Source organism: Ipomoea nil, unplaced genomic scaffold (assembly GCF_001879475.1).
Source record: "Ipomoea nil cultivar Tokyo-kokei standard unplaced genomic scaffold, Asagao_1.1 scaffold1416, whole genome shotgun sequence".
NCBI lineage: Eukaryota > Viridiplantae > Streptophyta > Magnoliopsida > Solanales > Convolvulaceae > Ipomoea > Ipomoea nil.
This window is the reverse complement of record NW_017617844.1, coordinates 5,850-24,187: the sequence shown is the minus strand read 5'-3', so window position 1 is coordinate 24,187 and position 18,338 is coordinate 5,850. Positions and strand designations below refer to the sequence as shown.

The 18,338-nt window shown below is 34.2% G+C and overlaps 2 protein-coding genes and 1 non-coding gene across 5 annotated transcripts; all 3 read left to right on the top strand.

Annotated features, from left to right (window-relative positions):
• Positions 1–933: 933 nt before the first annotated feature.
• Positions 934–8,084, top strand: LOC109187094 (exocyst complex component EXO70A1-like). Of its 2 annotated transcripts, XM_019337244.1 has the most exons (13): positions 934–1,235; positions 1,810–1,905; positions 2,548–2,753; positions 3,046–3,300; positions 4,371–4,509; positions 4,583–4,795; positions 5,629–5,834; positions 6,032–6,229; positions 6,373–6,472; positions 6,555–6,667; positions 6,767–6,913; positions 7,610–7,723; positions 7,756–8,084. In XM_019337244.1, the coding sequence occupies exons 1-13, from the start codon at positions 1,056–1,058 to the stop codon at positions 7,757–7,759; spliced, it is 1,971 nt and encodes a 656-aa protein (XP_019192789.1). In that variant the 5' UTR covers positions 934–1,055; the 3' UTR covers positions 7,760–8,084. The 2 variants fall into 2 exon arrangements, with proteins under 2 accessions (XP_019192789.1, XP_019192788.1); XM_019337243.1 differs by having other exon boundaries at positions 7,610–8,084.
• Positions 8,085–14,330: 6,246 nt separating this feature from the next.
• Positions 14,331–14,404, top strand: TRNAT-AGU. Its single transcript has one exon. It is a non-coding gene; the product is annotated as a tRNA-Thr (tRNA).
• A 278-nt stretch (positions 14,405–14,682) lies between these two features.
• LOC109186991 lies at positions 14,683–17,307 on the top strand. 2 transcript variants are annotated; one of them, XM_019337156.1, is made up of 8 exons: positions 14,683–14,894; positions 15,074–15,182; positions 15,809–15,892; positions 16,045–16,084; positions 16,285–16,353; positions 16,443–16,552; positions 16,736–16,910; positions 17,297–17,307. In XM_019337156.1, exons 1-7 carry the CDS (start codon positions 14,771–14,773, stop codon positions 16,878–16,880), a joined length of 681 nt encoding a protein of 226 aa, XP_019192701.1. In that variant the 5' UTR covers positions 14,683–14,770; the 3' UTR covers positions 16,881–16,910; positions 17,297–17,307. The 2 variants fall into 2 exon arrangements, with proteins under 2 accessions (XP_019192701.1, XP_019192700.1); XM_019337155.1 differs by lacking the exon at positions 17,297–17,307 and having other exon boundaries at positions 16,736–17,191.
• The last annotated feature ends 1,031 nt before the right edge of the window (positions 17,308–18,338 follow it).

Genomic DNA, 18,338 nt, shown 5'->3' with positions numbered 1-18,338 from the left:
CGTGGCCGGGCTCATAGGGCCGAGCTCACCTAGCCGACCTCATGTGACCGAGCTCACCATGACCGATGCACCTTGGGCTGAGCACGGGGCTCAACCACTAGGTCCCGGGTCTATTCCATATTTCCTTGCTCCGCTTTCCGGGTCGGTTTGCTCCAATCATAATATATCCATCAGTCGTGTATGGCCAAATGTAGTCGTGTGCCACAGATTGTATGTCGCGTGCATACATTTGTTAATTAATAGAGCCTGGATTCGAAAGCTGATGTTTACATGTATTCTTGTGTGCCATTATGTATTAAATTGTGTGCCTGATATTAATTTGTTATGTGCCCATTATTTGTCCGCACAGTCCTCTATATATTGTTGTCCTCATTTGAACTCAACCATATATATATATATATATATATATATATATATATATTACTTCAATTCCAATCTCTATCAGATTTGCTACTTGCATAGTTGCATTAAGTATTATTATTACAACTACTTAATTAAAATTGTTTGACCATACTCTTACTTAGTTTGTTGTACTTCTTTTTACACTCAACCTTAGCAATCTTAAATATACTTTATATTTATCTTATTACATAATGTAAACACAAATCCCTACCCGATTTAACTTCAACTATCAAATTAAACATCAATGTATGTAAGATTGTAATTGGAACCTATGTTTCAAACTTGTTCTACAAATTTCATTTTTGAGTTTAGAAAATCAAATTTATTTATTTATTTCAATTTCAAAGACATCCTGTCAATAGCAAAGCAAAAGAGCATCAACATCTGACCTGCCTCCACCATTGGCAACTAATATGGACCCACTCTTAGGATAAAAATTAAAATAAAATAATCCCTACAAAGTACAAACAATTGTTTTAATTTTAAATATATTTTTCCCCATATTTATTTTAGTAACTTCTCTCCTTTTTCTCTCTCTCTCTCTTTATATATCTCTTGAAGAAATTCTCTTTGGAGTCTTTCTTCTTCCCCTTCAACTGTAGAACAATCAAATTTCTGGTTTTACCGTCGGCAAGGGGAACTCGAGTCCAGGAATGGGTATCCGGAGAACGGCGGGAGGCGGCGGCGGAGGGGTGGATTTGCTGAGCGAAAGAGCGGCTATGATGAGAGAGGCAGTGCAGCAGAGCCAGTCCATCACAGACAACATGGTCTCAATCTTGGGTTCCTTTGATCACCGCCTTTCTGCCCTTGAAACCGCCATGCGCCCAACTCAGGTATCATTTATCTTCCTTGGGTTCCTTGATCTTGCCCACCAGCTTGCTGTAGAAATGCATTGCATACCCGGTTCTGGTTTTCTGTTGGGTTTTTGAGAAAATGTGGAAATTTGTGAAGGAGAAATAGCTTCAATCTTTTTGGTGTAATTAAAGAATTAGAGCTACGGGGAGCTTGGATCTGCTTGCTGGTACTCAGTTTGGTAACAAAACCAACGAGCAACAGCTCTAACTGAAAATACCCAAAAGGGGAAAAAATATAAATGTTTATTTTTTGAAATTTTCTTCTGAGATGTGAAGGATAACTTGCTTGATTTACTATGGAGAAGAAATGGGTAACAATCAAAATAGAGCAATATTGTGTTAGTTCAGGTTTTAAGTGTTGTTTTATGTTATCAGCACCTGAACTTTGGAAAATCACCTGTTGAAATCCTGGATTAGATTCCATTACCCAGTTTCTCTGTTTAGAAAGTGCATTTGGTGGTTTGACTATTGTGACACCAACAGTTCTGGTTACTTCAATTCGATATGCCTTGTTCTTCTATTTGATAATTGAAAGTTGAAATGTATCTTGTAGATAAGGACACATGCTATACGGAGGGCTCATGAGAACATTGACAAGACTTTGAAGGCTGCAGATGTTATTTTGGGCCAGTTTGATCTTTATCGACAGGTTTGCTTTATATAAGGCGTTGTGATGTAATTAACTAAATAAACCAACTAAATCATCTGTAGATGCAGTATGTCAGACAGGCAGCTGCGTTGATATGCTTCTAAGTATTCTTGGAAAATATATGAAGAATCTGTCCTTAAGATCTTCGACTAGTGCTGGGATGATTTCAAATGTGTTGATTTAAATTTTACTTGAACTTTTGATCAAAGTTTATGCACTGGATTTGTGATTTTTGTCAAAAGCTTTCTCAATTATGCTTTGTAAATTCATTCAACCAACAAATTACTTAGGTGCTGTGTCTAAATAGACATTCTAAACTGTAATCCAGGAAAGGGAACAGTTGTTTCTATTCACTTTACAAGATGAGAAAGATGTTCCATATCTGTCACCATAATTTGTTTAAAGAGATATCTATACGCTTCGTAACCTGTTGCATTTATAGCAGTATAGAAAATTCAGTCACTGTCACTGTAATTGCACATGTTGAATCAGTAAGGCTGTGAACCATCCCAAATGGGGTCCAACAAGTGCAAGAGAGTCATTTTACATGTGTGCATCATTTCCTCTTACCAAAGTGTAATGTAGGGTGATTCCCTTATTTGGTGCTTTGACATTAATCCCACTATTTACTATCATATGTAGGCAGAGACTAAAATCCTTAAAGGGCCACATGAAGATCTGGAAAGTTATCTTAAGGCTATCGAACAGTTAAGAAGTAATGTTAAATTTTTCAGCAACAACAAAAGCTTTAAGAGTAGTGATGGAGTGCTCAGCCATTCAAATACTTTACTTGCCAAAGCTATTTCCAAGCTTGAGGAGGAATTTAAACATCTCTTATCATCTTACAGGTTCGTTTGGATATTCTAAGTTACCTCGCATAGTCGCATTAAGTTACCTCGCATAGTCGCATTGTAATATTGCTGGTCTTGCTTATATTTAGTTCAAATCAATTAATGAAAAGTTACTGTTTATTTTTTGTGTTCCTGCTCAGTTGGCCTTTTGAAATCATTCTACTCTTTCTCTTCTTTGGATATTTTTTCTTATTTGGGTTAACATGCTACTTGTGATTTGTAATCATTTTGCGGGTTATCTTTGCCAGTAGAACAAGCTTTCCTTAAACTCTGGATTTTGTTTTTTCAGCAAAGCTATTGAACCTGATCGTCTTTTTGAATGCCTTCCAAATTCACTTCGACCATCAGCTGGGTCACCTGGAGATCAGGCTAGTGGCAAAAACCCATCATCGAATAGTCATGCAGAGCATGATAATAATGGCACTGAAAATGCTGTGTACACGCCACCAACTCTTATACCTCCAAGGGTTCTTCCATTACTGCGTGATTTAGCACAACAAATGATTCAAGCTGGTCACCAGCAGCAGTTAGTAAAAATATACAGGTAAACATCTGCTGTTATTTGAATATTTGATCATGCAGACGAGCTATCTGAGGATTACTCATTTTGACCTGATCAAGACAATTACTTTCACTGTTAATCAGATAAGAATCTGGAAAGTTCAAGTGGAATTTGATAAGATAAAATACTCTAAATGTATACTTGGTTTTGTCTTCCTAAATTTATTTATCTGTTAAAGATAGGAAACATTTTACTATACTTCTCTATCTAACTTCTAAACTGCATTCTGGTCATTTTAACATACATTCTAGTTCAGGTTATTTTGTAACAAGTACAAATTGGCTAACATAAACCTATGTTAATGCTTTTATTATGGTTTTGTACTGTCAGACTCATAGTTATCACGGCGTCGCCTTGGCGTCCTGTCGGTGGAGACAGGACGCCTGGAGGCTTCGCCTCGCCTGAAAATGGTGAGGCGAGCTCCGGCGTCGCCCAGGCATCTCAGACGACGCCAAGGACACCGATTCAGCGTCTAAACCCATAAACCCTACCCATTTTTAACTTTATTTTTTTTTAAAAAATGGTATGACTGCGTCGGCGACTTCCCTTGAACTGACAGAGAAGAAGAAAACCAACCCAGTGACCCACAGCCACCGCCGTTGCCGTCCCATCGGCGTCGCCCTCCCACCGCCGTGAGTCGTCATCGGTGCTTCTTTCTTCTTCGTTTCTCTTCTTCTTTCTTCTCCCACCGCCATCGTCAACTATCGTTCTTGATTTTTTTCTTCTTTTTCCTTTTTTCTTTCTTCTTGGCTTCTTCGTTCAGTCTTATTTACTTTATTACTCCTAGAAAGTTGTAGCCTAGAAAAGGAATAGTCTGCAGCTACAACTTCCTAGTATAATAAATAAGGCTGCCTATTTCCACACCTATTTCCAACAATATATATATATATATATACACATATATATTACTCATCGCCTAGGACAAGGCGGTCGGGGAGCGCGGCGACTTAATAGGGTGCCGTGATAACTATGGTCAGACTGTAATTAGTGTGCCGCGTTGATAGTACAGTGACACTAATTTGATTTTTTGTACGTATACCATGTTCAATTAGGGATGCCCGTTCTCCAGTTTTGGAAGAAAGCCTTCGCAAGTTGGGCGTTGAAAAACTTAGCAAGGATGATGTACAGAAGATGCAATGGGAAGTTTTGGAAGCTAAAATTGGAAATTGGATTCATTTTATGCGAATAGCTGTAAGTTTTCTACAAGATACCTACAAGTAGTAAACTGTTTTGTTCTTTCAAATGTCTAATAACTCTTGAACAGGTTAAATTACTGTTTGCTGGTGAGCGTAAGGTTTGTGATCAAATATTTGAAGGATTTGATTCCCTTAGAGATCAATGCTTTGCTGAAGTTACTATGGGCAGTGTTGCTGTGCTGCTTAGTTTTGGTGATGCAATTGCCAAAAGCAAGAGGTCACCTGAGAAGTTGTTTGTGCTCCTAGACATGTACGAGATAATGCGGGAGCTTCACTCAGAGGCATGTGCCATTACTTTGAAAATTTTACATTTTCCCTTACTTTCTGATTGTGTCAACTTTATATTCTTTCTTTCGAAATTCCTGAGAAAAAAGATAACTGGCATCATTTTAAGTGCCGATGTGCCTAAAGTGGATTCTATCTCAAATTTAATTTGTTACTTATTATTGTCATTATGATTATGTTATTTAACTTATTGATAGATCCTAAATCTCACATCCTAACAAGTTAATTTAGAGGTCAGGCTGGAAGAAGTAGATTCAACTAGATACAAGTTAAATTCCATTAGTTGCCAGTCAGATGTTGTCTTAGTCTTTTAGAGGGAATTGTTCATTTCCAAAGCCAATTGTGTCTGATAAATGATTAAAATGGTCTTTAGACAAGCAGTCACTTCTCTGAAAATCTCATTTCATGGAAGCAAAGGTGTGGTTATTGAAACTATTCTATCTTTTTAAGTGATGGAATTTAAACTCCATCACATTGAAAAATTCCACCAACTCAACATGTTTTCTAGAGTAACCTACCTGAATACACAAAAGGAAAGGTATACTAAACTTAGGTCAGGAGTTTTAATCAAGCTAAACTCCCCTAGTTCCCACCAGATGTAACCCCCCATCACCACCAGGACCACCCACACTAACCAAGTAAAGCATTGTTAAAGATATAAAATAATAAATTTCTTCTTCAGCTTTCATATTTCCCTTGACCTATCAAATCATCTCAAATTCTTTTGTTTAAAAGGAGTGCATTATATCATCTTTCTTGGCCTGTAATGTTTTCTTTCACCTTGTTTATTCAATGGACATGAAGAGATGAATATGTGAATCTTTTGCAGATTGAAGAACTTTTCCGGGGTAAAGCTTGCAATGAAATTAGAGAATCTGCCTTTGGCCTGACAAAACGGCTTGCCCAGACAGCCCAAGAAACCTTCAGTGATTTTGAAGAAGCTGTTGAAAAAGATGCAACAAAAACTGCTGTTTCAGATGGAACTGTCCATCCATTGACCAGCTATGTGATCAATTACGTAAAGTTCCTATTTGAGTAAGTGCGAAGAATAATCTCCGCTCTCAAATTCATGACTACAGACCTACTGCACTTTTATATTGCTTAAACTGGTTTTACAACAGTGTTTTGCTTTCCTGTCAAAGTGCAACTACATAATCTTGAATGTCAGGTTTGTAGGTGTAATCTGCCTAATCTCTGCCTAACTGCTTTTTATTTTTACTTTTCTTTCCTAGCTATCAATCAACATTAAAGCAGCTATTCCAAGAATTTGAAAATGGAGAGGAATCAAATCAGCTAGCTTCCGTAACAATGCGAATAATGCAGGCTCTTCAAACCAATTTGGATGGGAAATCTAAGCAGTATAAAGATCTTGCTCTTACTCACTTGTTCCTTATGAACAATATTCATTATATGGTCAGATCTGTTCGCAGGTTTGTGCATGTTCACACTTCTCCACAATATTTATGTACATTTACCATGCAGTCTATATTTCACAGAACTTGGAGATAAACTGACATATCTATGAATGTCCTTTATCTTGGTAGCATTGTGATTATTTTTGCATTACTTCTAGGTCTGAAGCCAAGGATCTCCTAGGGGATGATTGGGTGCAAAGACACCGGCGAATTGTGCAACAGCATGCAAATCAATATAAGAGGATTGCTTGGGCGAAGGTCATTATACTTTTATTTTTGTAACTCCTGTTTAGAGTAGTATTGTTCAAAGTAAACGAAAATGCATGTTTCTAATTTGCAGATATTGCAATGCTTATCTATCCAAGGCCTAACATCATCTGGGGGAAGTGGTTCAGTTGGGGGTGTAGATGGACAAAACAGTAGCGGAGTTTCAAGAGCAATTGTGAAAGACAGGTTCTTAAGCTCAATATATATGAAACATTCCTGATATTTGTATTGACTTTTAGACTTTTACCCCTCTGCTAAGCATTAATTTTTTCTTTCTTTCATCAGGTTGAGGATATTCAATTCACAGTTTGAGGAGCTTCACCAAAGACAAACTCAATGGACAGTCCCGGACACAGAGTTGAGAGAATCTCTGAGGCTTGCAGTTGCTGAAGTTTTGCTGCCTGCGTACAGATCTTTCATTAAGCGCTTTGGGTATGCTTTCTTATATTGATTTAGTCTTATTTCTTGTTCTGATCACTCATACAGTCTTCTATGCATGAAATGAAGTTTTGCAGTGGCACTAGCACAACTAAATGAAAAACCCACAAAATAAAAATAAAATTAAAAAAATCATATCCTGTTATTTTTGGATTATGTGGTCATTATAATTGTTTAAGTTAAACCGATGCACATTTCATTATTGCATAGAGGAGAAAGGGTCAAATAGGCCCTCCAACTTTACACAAAAGTGCATTTAGACCCTTGAACTTTTGAAGAAAAGGTGACCATCTAGTTGCCTTCTCCAAGGAGACATTGCCTATTGCCTTATCTCAAGAAGGTGACCATGTTTGGTCACCTACAATCGAAGAAGGCGACCAGTCCAGTCAACCGGACGTCAATTTTTTGTGAACGGCGGCGTGCTTACCTGTAAATTAGACTTATTTGGCCGATTTTAATAAGTTGAAGTGTCTAATTGCACTTTTCAAAAGTTAGAGGCCTAATTACACTTTCGTATAAAGTTGGAGGGCCTATTTGACCTTTCCCCTTGCATAGACAATACACTTCCTTTATGCTATTTGGAAAATTATATCCCTGGTTAGTCTTATTCCTTAGAAACAGTTAAAATGTGCATAAGATTGTCTCATTGCTATTGTGTGGGGGATTCAAAATCGCATCTTTGAACTACAGGCCTTTGGTCGATAATGGTAAGAACCCTCAGAAATACATCAGATTCACGGCAGAAGATCTTGAACACATGCTTGGCGAATTCTTTGAGGGTAAGACAGTGAATGATCCCAAACGCTAAGTTGAGGTGCAGATACTGACATTAAACAGTAAATGAAGTGTTACTTACGAGCAAGATGGTCGTTGGCTCATGGCATCATTCAGCTTTTTCTTCTTGGCTGCTCTACGTATAGAATGACGTTTTTATCATTTATTCTCAAAAAAAAAAAAAATGTAGTGGTTAATAGAGTTGTTGCTATCTTCTTTGCTCCACATAAATGCTCTTCTTTTGGTTGGTAAAATATATTAGTAATAGAGAGTACATTTGAATGCTCTGAGTCTGAGGGGTTTATTGTGCAAAGTGTATTATTATGTTCATAGTGCTTCTTGACTCCCTAATCTAAACAATAAAAGTTGCTCATTTTTCTTGTTCCATCAATCTCATCTTTTTAATTTTAATAATTTTATGACCATTAACCAATTACAAATATTATTCCAAATTGCTTTTAAGAGAAATATTAGTATGTCAAGTGGGGTGACTGGCTTGACACTGTAGGAAATATTTCTCTTTAATAAAGAAAATGGTTTTGCATTTTAATTTTCACACCTTTTCCAATTCCCACAGTATCTCTATAGGAAGAACTTTATGGGCTTGTTCGTACCAAATAGTATTGGTAAAATCGGTGGCAACGCAAATTCAATCATTATTGTGTGGACTATGATTTATACAGTTGTGTAAATTATACTATCAAATAATGTACATTCAATATATAAATAATGTACTTTTAATATATTAAAAATGTACATTGTATTCAAAGAAAGCATATTACTTTGTATGATGTACATTTAACACACAAATAATATACTTTTAGTATATTAAAAATATATTTTTTATTATGGTTCACACAACACTGTATGAACCATAGTCCACACAATAATTTGCCATGCAACATTGTTATGGATAACCATTTCATACTCATCAGTAACGGTGAGATTGGCATACACTTCTGCCATGTCTCCTTCGTTAACTGCTGTATCAAAAAACTCAAGGGTAGAACCTAGGGGTTGCGTTTCGGGTTTCGTTTCGATTTTTTTGATTTCGATTTCGGTTTCGGTTTTAAAAAAGTTAAACTATTCCGTTTAACATTAGAGTTCGGTTCGGAGTTCGGTTCGGTTTAAGATCCCCTAATTTCAACAGTTCCTAATTTTTTGAACATACAACCAAACAATACATAATCACATAATCCAAATCCAAACTCTAAACATTATATAACAAAATAACAATTCAAAATTCAAACACAATACTAAGTACTAATTACCAAGCATCAGTTAACTTTTTTTGCACAACCGACTCTTCAGTTGGTTCATTTGGAATATTTTTATTGACAAGATGAATAATCATTTATCTGTATAGTTGATATTAGAAGAACAAGGGTAAAGTACTATATAGTAAATTTTTAGACAAAATCTGTCATTGCTAGTGCACTTGCAATATATTCCAGTACTAGAAAATAATTCTAGTGCACTGGAAATCAAAATTTGAATGACTATAAAGCACATTAAATTTATAGAAACATGAAACTAAGGAAAATACTGAATATTGTAAATATAACTCAAGTTAGATATAATTGTGAGGTAAAGAACAATTGCCACAAATTAAACAACAAAAGTGCAATGTAGAGAATAAGCTATAAAGATATCAAATAAAAAATTTAAGGGAGATACCAGTGAGAATAAGAACTAAACGGTGGAGTAGGCATCAAGGAACTTGGTTTACTTTTATTATTATTATTATTATTATTATTATTATTATTATTATTTTAAATCATATGATATTCGGTTCGGTTCGGATTTTGCCAAATTGTTCAGTTTCGATTCGGTTTGGTACCGAACCGTTCGGTTTACAAGAATCCCGAACGGTTCAATTTCCTAATACTAGTTCGGTTCGGTTCAATTCGGATCAGATCGGTTCGGTTTGGATAACTCGAATCGAAGTGCCCACCCCTAATAGAAACAAACTCGTCACAAGAACGAAAGGGAAATACACAAGTCAAAGAGATGAGACAAAACTATTAAATACTTTTAAGTTTGATTTTATACAGAAACAATTTTTTCTTTATTTGTGGGCTCGATAAATTTGGTATTATAACTTGTAGAAAATTTTATAATAGTTCTTTTTTTGAAAATAAATTTTATAATAGTTCAATGTGAAAAAGATATCAAGGCTGGACAATGAAAATATTATTGATTATCACTTCATCTCTAATCTGAATCTCCAAGATCATTAGCACTAAAGGGATCCAACTATTTAGCTAGCTAGGTATACCAATAGTTATGCTGTGCAACCGTGTGCACCATGCATGGTGCACACGATTGCAAGACGACGTCGTTTTAACTAAAAATGTGCGTTCCATTTAAAAAAAAAAATAGTTTCAATTCCCCTCAACAGTATTATGTTGTTCACAGAGGCGGAGTCACCCCTTGGGGTGGGGACCCCCCCCACCCCACCCTCAATTTTTAGTAAATATATAGGTATATTTTATTATAACTAGCATTTTGTACGTGTGATGCGCGAACATTCATGCCCAATATTAAAACATTGATAAGTACAAATAATTAAAAATTATAATTTGAATTATATATACACAAATAATATATGTATTTTGTACACACACATATATAATTTATCATTCATAGAAATTTAATTAAAATATAATTAAGCATTAAATTAGTATATAATGATTTTAATAAAATGATAATTAAAAAATAGGAAAAAGATATGATAGATATAGGTGTATGGTAATAATGATGTGTTATCAATGTTAGAATTAAAAGCTAACGGTGTTATAACGGTGTAAGGGTAGTTTTGTCTAATAACATTGAAATGTACAACATTTAAAGTTACAACATTTAAAGTAAAATGTACACATTTATTTGCATACAAAAAGAGAGACTTAAATCAAGGATAATATAACTTCAATTGAGGCTTATTATGTTTTTAGATATGGATAAATTACACTTTTGGCCCCCCTTCTAATTTTGTTTTAAAAAATAATCTATTATGTATATATTAAATGAACTCGAAAGTTACATTTTTCGTCCCTAAGTTATGAGATAATTGTAGAATTCGTCCATAATTGTTGGTCGTGTTCACTTTTCGTCCCTAAGCTATAATTGATGTTACAAATTTCGTCCTTTTAATGACAGGTTGTGGTCACTCTTCCTTTCTAAGTTATACTTTATTCCTAATGTTTTGTTAGTAAATGGACGAAATTTGCAACATCAATTACGGAGTATATTTTAGGGATGAAAAATAAGCACGACTAAAAATTATGAATTCTTTAATTACCATATAACTTAGTCATTAAAAGTGTAATTTTTCCTATTTTTTACTATTGTATAATTTTTGTGTTATGTAAAAAATTCAAAAGTAATGTTTGACAATCTTAACGATCGTACTCATATAATTATATATTTCATATATTATTGCACATAGTATAATTAAAAATAATTATGCACAATCATATATGGTATATATATATAATAATATTGTGTGATTGGTACTAATATCGACTAAGATGATAAACTTCCTAGATAAATTTGTCCCCCCCCCCCTCCCCCCAACCCCGACTTTCTGGCTCTGCCACTGGTTGTTCATTCATTGTGGATATTTAGTTCATTCATTGTGGATATTTAGTTTATTCATTCTGAATTTTGTATTATTTCATTCACTGTGGATATATAGTTATGAATTTGTGGATATATAATTCAAATTATGCACACAGAAAATGCTATTGCCGGGAATCAACTTAATTTTTTTTTAAAAAAGTGAGACGCGTATTTTTAGTCAAAACGACATCGTTTTTACAATCGTGTACACCATGCACATCATAATTTGCGTAGGTATACTATATATGTAGATGATGAAAATGGGTCATATATATGATCAAATTAAAGGGATCCAAACTTATTTAATATTCTAGCTTAGTATTTAATTTCAGTTAGCCATTAGTGTAATTGCCTAATAATAATTGTCTAATAATTATTATGATAATTAAGCTAAACATGGGTTGTTGTATTAATTTTTAAAATAATTATAATTAAATTATTTCTCTTTTTTCCATATTTATTTTTATAATAATATAATTACGTAAAGCATATTGCATATTATTGATTTTTTAAGATAAATGTAGACAAACAAGTCATATATTATTCAATTAATTGAGTGGTACTTTTGCACTAACATTATAATCAAATAAATGTACACTTCCAAATATTAGAATTGTTTACAATTTCATTTTTAAATTTATTATTTAAATATACAATAATTCAGTGCGTGTGGCATACGCGTGTAATACGACATATGTACACTCACACACATACACTATTTTTTTTTTTTTTTTAATTAGTCTCATAGGAGCCCGCTTAGGACGTCTAGGTTTTGAATATCAACTTCTTAATGAACAACTTTTCCATTATCCAACGTTTGCTTCAAGATCCCTTTCCTCAACCGATCATATGTAGGAAGTCTTTCGATAGCAGCCCACCTCAGCTCTTCTTCATCATCATTCTCCCTACCACTTCTCTCTCCGTCCGGTGCACCAAACACCTCCCTAACACTTGCAGAACCCAAGCTCCTTGCACTGCCTCATCCAAATTTGGTATTATTACTCTCTTTCACATTTTACATTTACTATTTATTAGTCAAATCAATTCTTTCTTAGTTTCTTTAATATTTTCTTATTAATTTTTTTTTTTAAATTTGTGTGTTTAATAGTAATTTTAATATAGTTTCTAAATAAATAAATAAATTGTATTTACTAAACTAAACTAAACTTAATATTATTAAAAAAAAATTGAATGGTAAATAGCTTATGTTGGTTTTACGACCTTTAGATGATCACAAGCAGGCTAACATAACTGTTCGGGTACTTAAAAAAAAGAGTAAATACTCAAAATGGTCCCTTGACTATAGCTAAATTCACAAATTGGTCCTCAACTTTTAATTTCAACCAATTAAGTCCTTAACTTTGCAATTTTAACACAATTTGGTCATTTGTCTATTTGACCGTTTGTTGACTGCACTTTTTTAGGATATATATGTAATTTCATGGTCCATCATCGATTTTTTAAGGTTCTGGTTGCATTTCTAGACCGCACTGTTACATTTGAATCCACTGCCGGCGCTGCACCCCATGCCGGCGCTGTCACCTCCAAGAGCGTTCTCTAAGCTGAACCGACTCGTGATCCCCAAACAGCAAGCGGAGAAGCACTTCCCCCTCCGAAACAACGATGTCACCTCCAAGAGCGTTCTCTTGAGCTTTGCATGTGAAACTACATATATATCCTCAAAAATCGCGGTCAACAAACGGTCAAATAGATGGAGGACCAAATCGTGTCAAAATTGTAAAGTTAAGGACTTAATTGGTTGAAATTAAAAGTCGATGACTAATTTGTGAATTTAGCTATAGTCGAGGGACCATTTTGGGTATTTACTCTAAAAAAAAATCATGAAAGTAGTGAATGCAAGAACAAGAGCATAAAAGCTTATATTGCCTTGTAGTCCATCTTTTTCGAATTCATTGTCATATTTACTTTTTGCACGATATTTAATGCAACAAAACAAATGTTACTCACTTTTCAATTTTGCCCTTCAAATGTCCATTGTACTTTACAATATACAATTGTACCTACCAAATTAATTGTCTAGAAATTTGAAAAAGTCAAAAAGGTAAATGAAAAATGTAGAATGATAGTTATGCTTAATTTTGGAAAGAGGACATTATTTTGAGATAAACCAAAAAGAAAAAACAAGAAAAATGAGACAGATGGAGTATTTATCAAAGTCAAACCCTTTTCTCACCCTTTCTTAGGGTATTTAACTATTTATACATGAGACCTTCGACCAAAATAGGAAAGTAATCCTCAAATCTTTGTTCAATCCTCCTAGAAAGGCTTCCTAATATAGGAAATTGCCTTCCTAATTAAGAAAAGAGTTCTAATACTCCTTCTGTCCTATTTTATGTGTATGGTTCGGTTAATGAGGCTTGCCGAAGTTATCTTTAATTCAATATTTCATAATATTAAATTAGTATTATTATACAAAATTTATATATTTAGAAACTATACTAAAAGTACTATTAAATACAAATAAAAATCAAATTTAAAAAAAAAGTAAAAAAAAAATATACTAAAGAAAATAAATAAAAAAAGAAATAGTTGGTTTGACCAATGAATATTAAGTATGCCAGATAAAATGGGATAGAGAGAGTATATGTATACATGCACTACTGGAAATTCTGAAATTTCCGACCACCTGAAAATGATCTTAAATTAAGTTGATACCAAAAAGTCCAAAAAGTGGTCGGAAATAGCAACAAAGGTTTTTCCGGATATCAAAAGTGGTCGGAACAAGACTTTCAACTTGATTTATGATCACTTTCAGGTGGTCGGAAATTTCAGAATTTCCAGTAGTGATGGACTCTCAATCTCAACTCCTCACTTTTACTCCAAGATGTGGCAAGAGATGATAAGTTATATTATCTATATCCTATGGGTCCCAAGGAAAATGTTAACATCAAAATGAGAGGCCAAGTACTATTTTCTCGTAGAAAAAGAAAGTATTCTTTCTACGAACCTCTGTCATTAATGCCCCAAAAACTACATAATGATCTCCTTAAATATAGCTCTTGTAGCTCAGTTGGTTAGAGCACCCGTTTAGTAAGTGGGAAGTCTTGAGTTCAACTCTCAACAAGAGCATACTTACTTAATAAAGTCATAAAATTAAAATTTGATTTTGAAATTTATTGTGGTTTAAGGGTTGGGTTAGGCTCGCGTTATATAATTAAAAATTTTTGGAGCAAGTTGATTGTTGAATCATTGAAAAGATCATCCAAAGAATTCAAATGGTGAATCAAAAGTAGGGAAGCTCATTAAGACAAGTAGCTAATCATCTCATCACAATTCACATATGACATTCACATACCAACACAAAAGGGGAAGAAATTAAAAAACACACTTACACACACAAAGGCCAAAGCCACAAAGGTGAGTGAAGTGAAAAAATAGAAAAAATAAATATAAAAAATCTAAGTGTAAAAAGTGCGCCGGCAGACCAGCCTACAAATGGCCAAGCTTTCTCCACGTGGCGTCTCTCACCTGCTGCGATCTTTCTCCTCCTTCCTCTGCGCTCCTCCACCATTGCTTCACACCAGCAAGCTCAATAACACCATGGACAAAACCCCACAAGGTTCACAAATCAAAACCCCCCAGGCCACCTTCTCTTTCTCCTTTCCTCAAAAAAGTTTTCATCTTTTTACCCTTTTTCTGTCAAGAAGTGATAGATGGGTGTTAATGTACAGGGTCTGTTTGTGATTTTGTGTTTTGGGTTTGTCTTTGCTCAAGATTCTCCTTCTTCTTCTTCTTCAGAGTCCATAAAGGATCAGCTGAGAGAAGGGTACTACAAGGAAAGCCGCGAGTACAATACTTCAGACCCAGGGCGTGCTTCTGACAATATACTCCCTCGCATTTTCAATCTGTAAGTTTTGTTTCATAATTTTAGAGAATGAATTGAATTGGATTTTTCTTCTCCCTTATTGTCTGTTATATAAATGCTGTTTGTTGAGTTCATTATAGTTATTTATTGTAATTATGGATATTAATCATGTAATTAAGTGCATTCATTGACTCTTTCTGCTTCAGTAATCTTAATGTCTACTAACATGTCTTGTTGCTCTTAATAAACATGGAATTCAGAGTTTCAAGCATGTTTAGTGACTTGGAAAACTTTCCAATTTCCAAGAAAAATGGAAATTGTGTTCAAGTTTAAAGGCCCGGTTTTGTTTCACTTTTGGGAAATGGAAACTATTTTTCCAACTTTTCTACTAAAAGTTGGAAAATTGAGTAGTTTTCTATTTAGAAAATAAGTTGGAAAACACAGGTTTAGTGTTCATCCACTTTGGAGAAGTGTTTTCCATTTGAGTAAGTTTTTATATTGTGTGAGAAAATACCAAAGAGGCCAAGGTCATTCAACTGGGATATAATGCACATAAGTCAAACCACACTAAAAAGTTGAATCCAATGAATTAGTTAATCTAACACATGGCCTTATAAATCCATATGTTTTCTCTTATAATTTTTCTGATCTGCTAAAATTGATTTCAGCTATGCATCACGTGCCACGCCTCAAGATTTTGAAATTTATGCTCCTGATGCAACCTTTGAAGATCCTCTTATGTGTGCACAGGGGTACGCTGTTCTTAAGATATACTCCCACCGTCCTGGTTCGGTTAACAGGCTTGGCTGAAATTATTTTTAATTCAGTTTTTCATAGTATATAAAATTTATATATTTAGCAATTAGCACGAATATTGAATTATATGTACTGCTCATTTTTGCAGGGTAAGCCAAATCAAATCCGCATTCTATTCACTTGGCAAGGTATAATCAGTTTTCCACCCACCCCATCTATTCTTGCTTGACAAAGTGGCGACCCCGTATTCATATATGAATTATATTACATACGAACTGAATTGTCGAAGCTAGGATATGATAATGAAAGTTGTTAACATGTAAGTCTAGAAGGAATTCCATAATGTACGTGTGTAGAATAGTTAATTCTTTCTTTCCAAATATTTCAGATTTTCAGTGAATCGAGAATTGTAGAATACAGCTTGACAGAGAATGAGATATCTCCCGGAAAGAAAGAGGTCCGGAATTGCTATCCCTCGCCCCCTTTAGCTTTCTTCAATCTGGTTATCTTAAAATGTTCTGAAATTTCTGGAGCATTATGTTTCAGATACTAATTGATAACAAGCAATACTACAAGTTCATGGGTAGAGACATCCATATGGTATCGCTCATCAAGTTGTACACTGATGGAGGAAAGGTTGTTCGCCATGAAGATTGGTATACTATACGCCTCCTCGATCTACTTTTACGACTAATCTTTTAGTAGCTGCTGCATTAAAATTAAAACCATATCTTAACGTGACAATGTCACTATACTCGGAGGACTTCAGTTGGTATTAACTCTTCTTCTCCAATCCATTTTCCACCATATGTGTATAACAAGAAGTTAAATCTATGCAGTTGGGATAAGAAACCACTCCGGAACCAGAACACGGTGACGCTACCCCTTGTTGGGAGGATGTTCGAGCTCTCTCGAAGAGCCTCGATGCTGGCAACTCATGCAGTGATGGGGTTTGGAAGGGATCCACCAAATCCAGTCATGTAAACCATTCCCTTTGGAAGTGAAAATTACTCAGTTTGCATACTTAATTTCATAGAAATGTATAATGTTGGGATGTTGTTTACATTGTATACATGCAAAAGAAATGGTGGTGGTGCAGTTACTTTGGACTTTGGAGTATATATATCTATGTAAACCAAATATGTTGAATTGGGCTGATGGAGTTTGTTGTGGGTGAAAAGGGGTCCTAGAATAATCCTACAAAAAGTTATGCTTCTATTGTTTTATACATTTAGGTTATGAAGAACATGTACTATAAGTTTTAGAGAAATAATATATACTTGTTTTATGAAACATTACAACTATGTTTATTAACTAGGGAGAATATGTTTACTTGTCATTTTTCCAATTTGGAAAAATGGTTGGGTAAACCTACTATCAATTGTTATACCATGGACTAGGGTTTATCTTGTATTGTGGATTCTGGTCCAAAAATTATGTCCATGCAATTGATATATTATGTACTTGTAGTTAATAGTTTATGTGCCTGTAAATAAATTGAAGACATATAATATGTTAACTACAACATGTGTTAACTGCAAACACATAATATTTTAACAATATATTATGTGTTTTATAGTTACCATGTTATGTGTTTTGTAGTTACCATGTTATGTGTCTATAGTTAACATGTTATGCGTCTTAATTGCATACAAGTAAAGAGATGAAGGGCCTAATTGAAGCTTTTGTTAGTTTATGGGGCTAATTGTACTTTGGCTTATAGTTAAAGGGTCTATTTGACCCTTATCCCTTTAATATATTGAAGATTCATTTTTAGTACATTGAATGCTTATTTTTTAAGTTTCACTTTTAGTGTACTGAAAGTTTTTTGAACCTTTAATACACTAAAAATGGACAATATATTAAAAATGAATCGTAAATCAGTGGTCTACAATATAATCATTACCCCTCTCCCTTCCTTCTCTGCCCTTGACTCTAGTTTTCTTTTATCTCGAGTTACCGAATTTTAATAACAATATATTAAAAGTAAATCTTATGCCAATAGTCTATGGTACAATGATTACTCCTCCCTCTTCCTTCTTTGTTCTCAATATCTAGTTTTATTCTCTAAGGTCATCGAATCTTGATTACAACATATTCAATTTCATTTCTAGTTTTATTTTCTAGGGTCGCCAAATCTTGGTCACAACATATTCAATTTCATTTCTCCCCCCTTTCTTCGACCTCCATCTTTCGTTTATTCTCTTTGATCACTATCTCTAGTGAAATAGAAACTAGAAGTGAAATAAACAATTCTACTTTCTTCCTTGAATTATAACTCTTTTGACCTCCATCTTAGATTTTATTCTCTCTCGTCACCGTCTCCGGTGAAATGAAAAAACAAAAAAGTCTTAGAGTTGGAGTTCAACCTAAGAAGAATGAAAAAACAAAAAAGTGAAGTAAATAGTGTTCATTAACTTATAACTTTCATTGATATGAACT

Bases quoted from the DNA above. Each gene is read 5' to 3' on its own strand.
- LOC109187094 (XM_019337244.1), top strand. From the start codon at position 1,056: ATGGGTATCCGGAGAACGGCGGGAGGCGGCGGCGGAGGGGTGGATTTG. The intron at 2,754-3,045 runs GTTCGTTTGGAT...TTGTTTTTTCAG, and splicing joins CATCTCTTATCATCTTACAG to CAAAGCTATTGAACCTGATC. The intron at 5,835-6,031 runs GTAAGTGCGAAG...TTTCTTTCCTAG, and splicing joins TACGTAAAGTTCCTATTTGA to CTATCAATCAACATTAAAGC.
- LOC109186991 (XM_019337156.1), top strand. From the start codon at position 14,771: ATGGCCAAGCTTTCTCCACGTGGCGTCTCTCACCTGCTGCGATCTTTC. The intron at 15,183-15,808 runs GTAAGTTTTGTT...AATTGATTTCAG, and splicing joins CTCCCTCGCATTTTCAATCT to CTATGCATCACGTGCCACGC. The intron at 16,354-16,442 runs GTCCGGAATTGC...ATTATGTTTCAG, and splicing joins TATCTCCCGGAAAGAAAGAG to ATACTAATTGATAACAAGCA.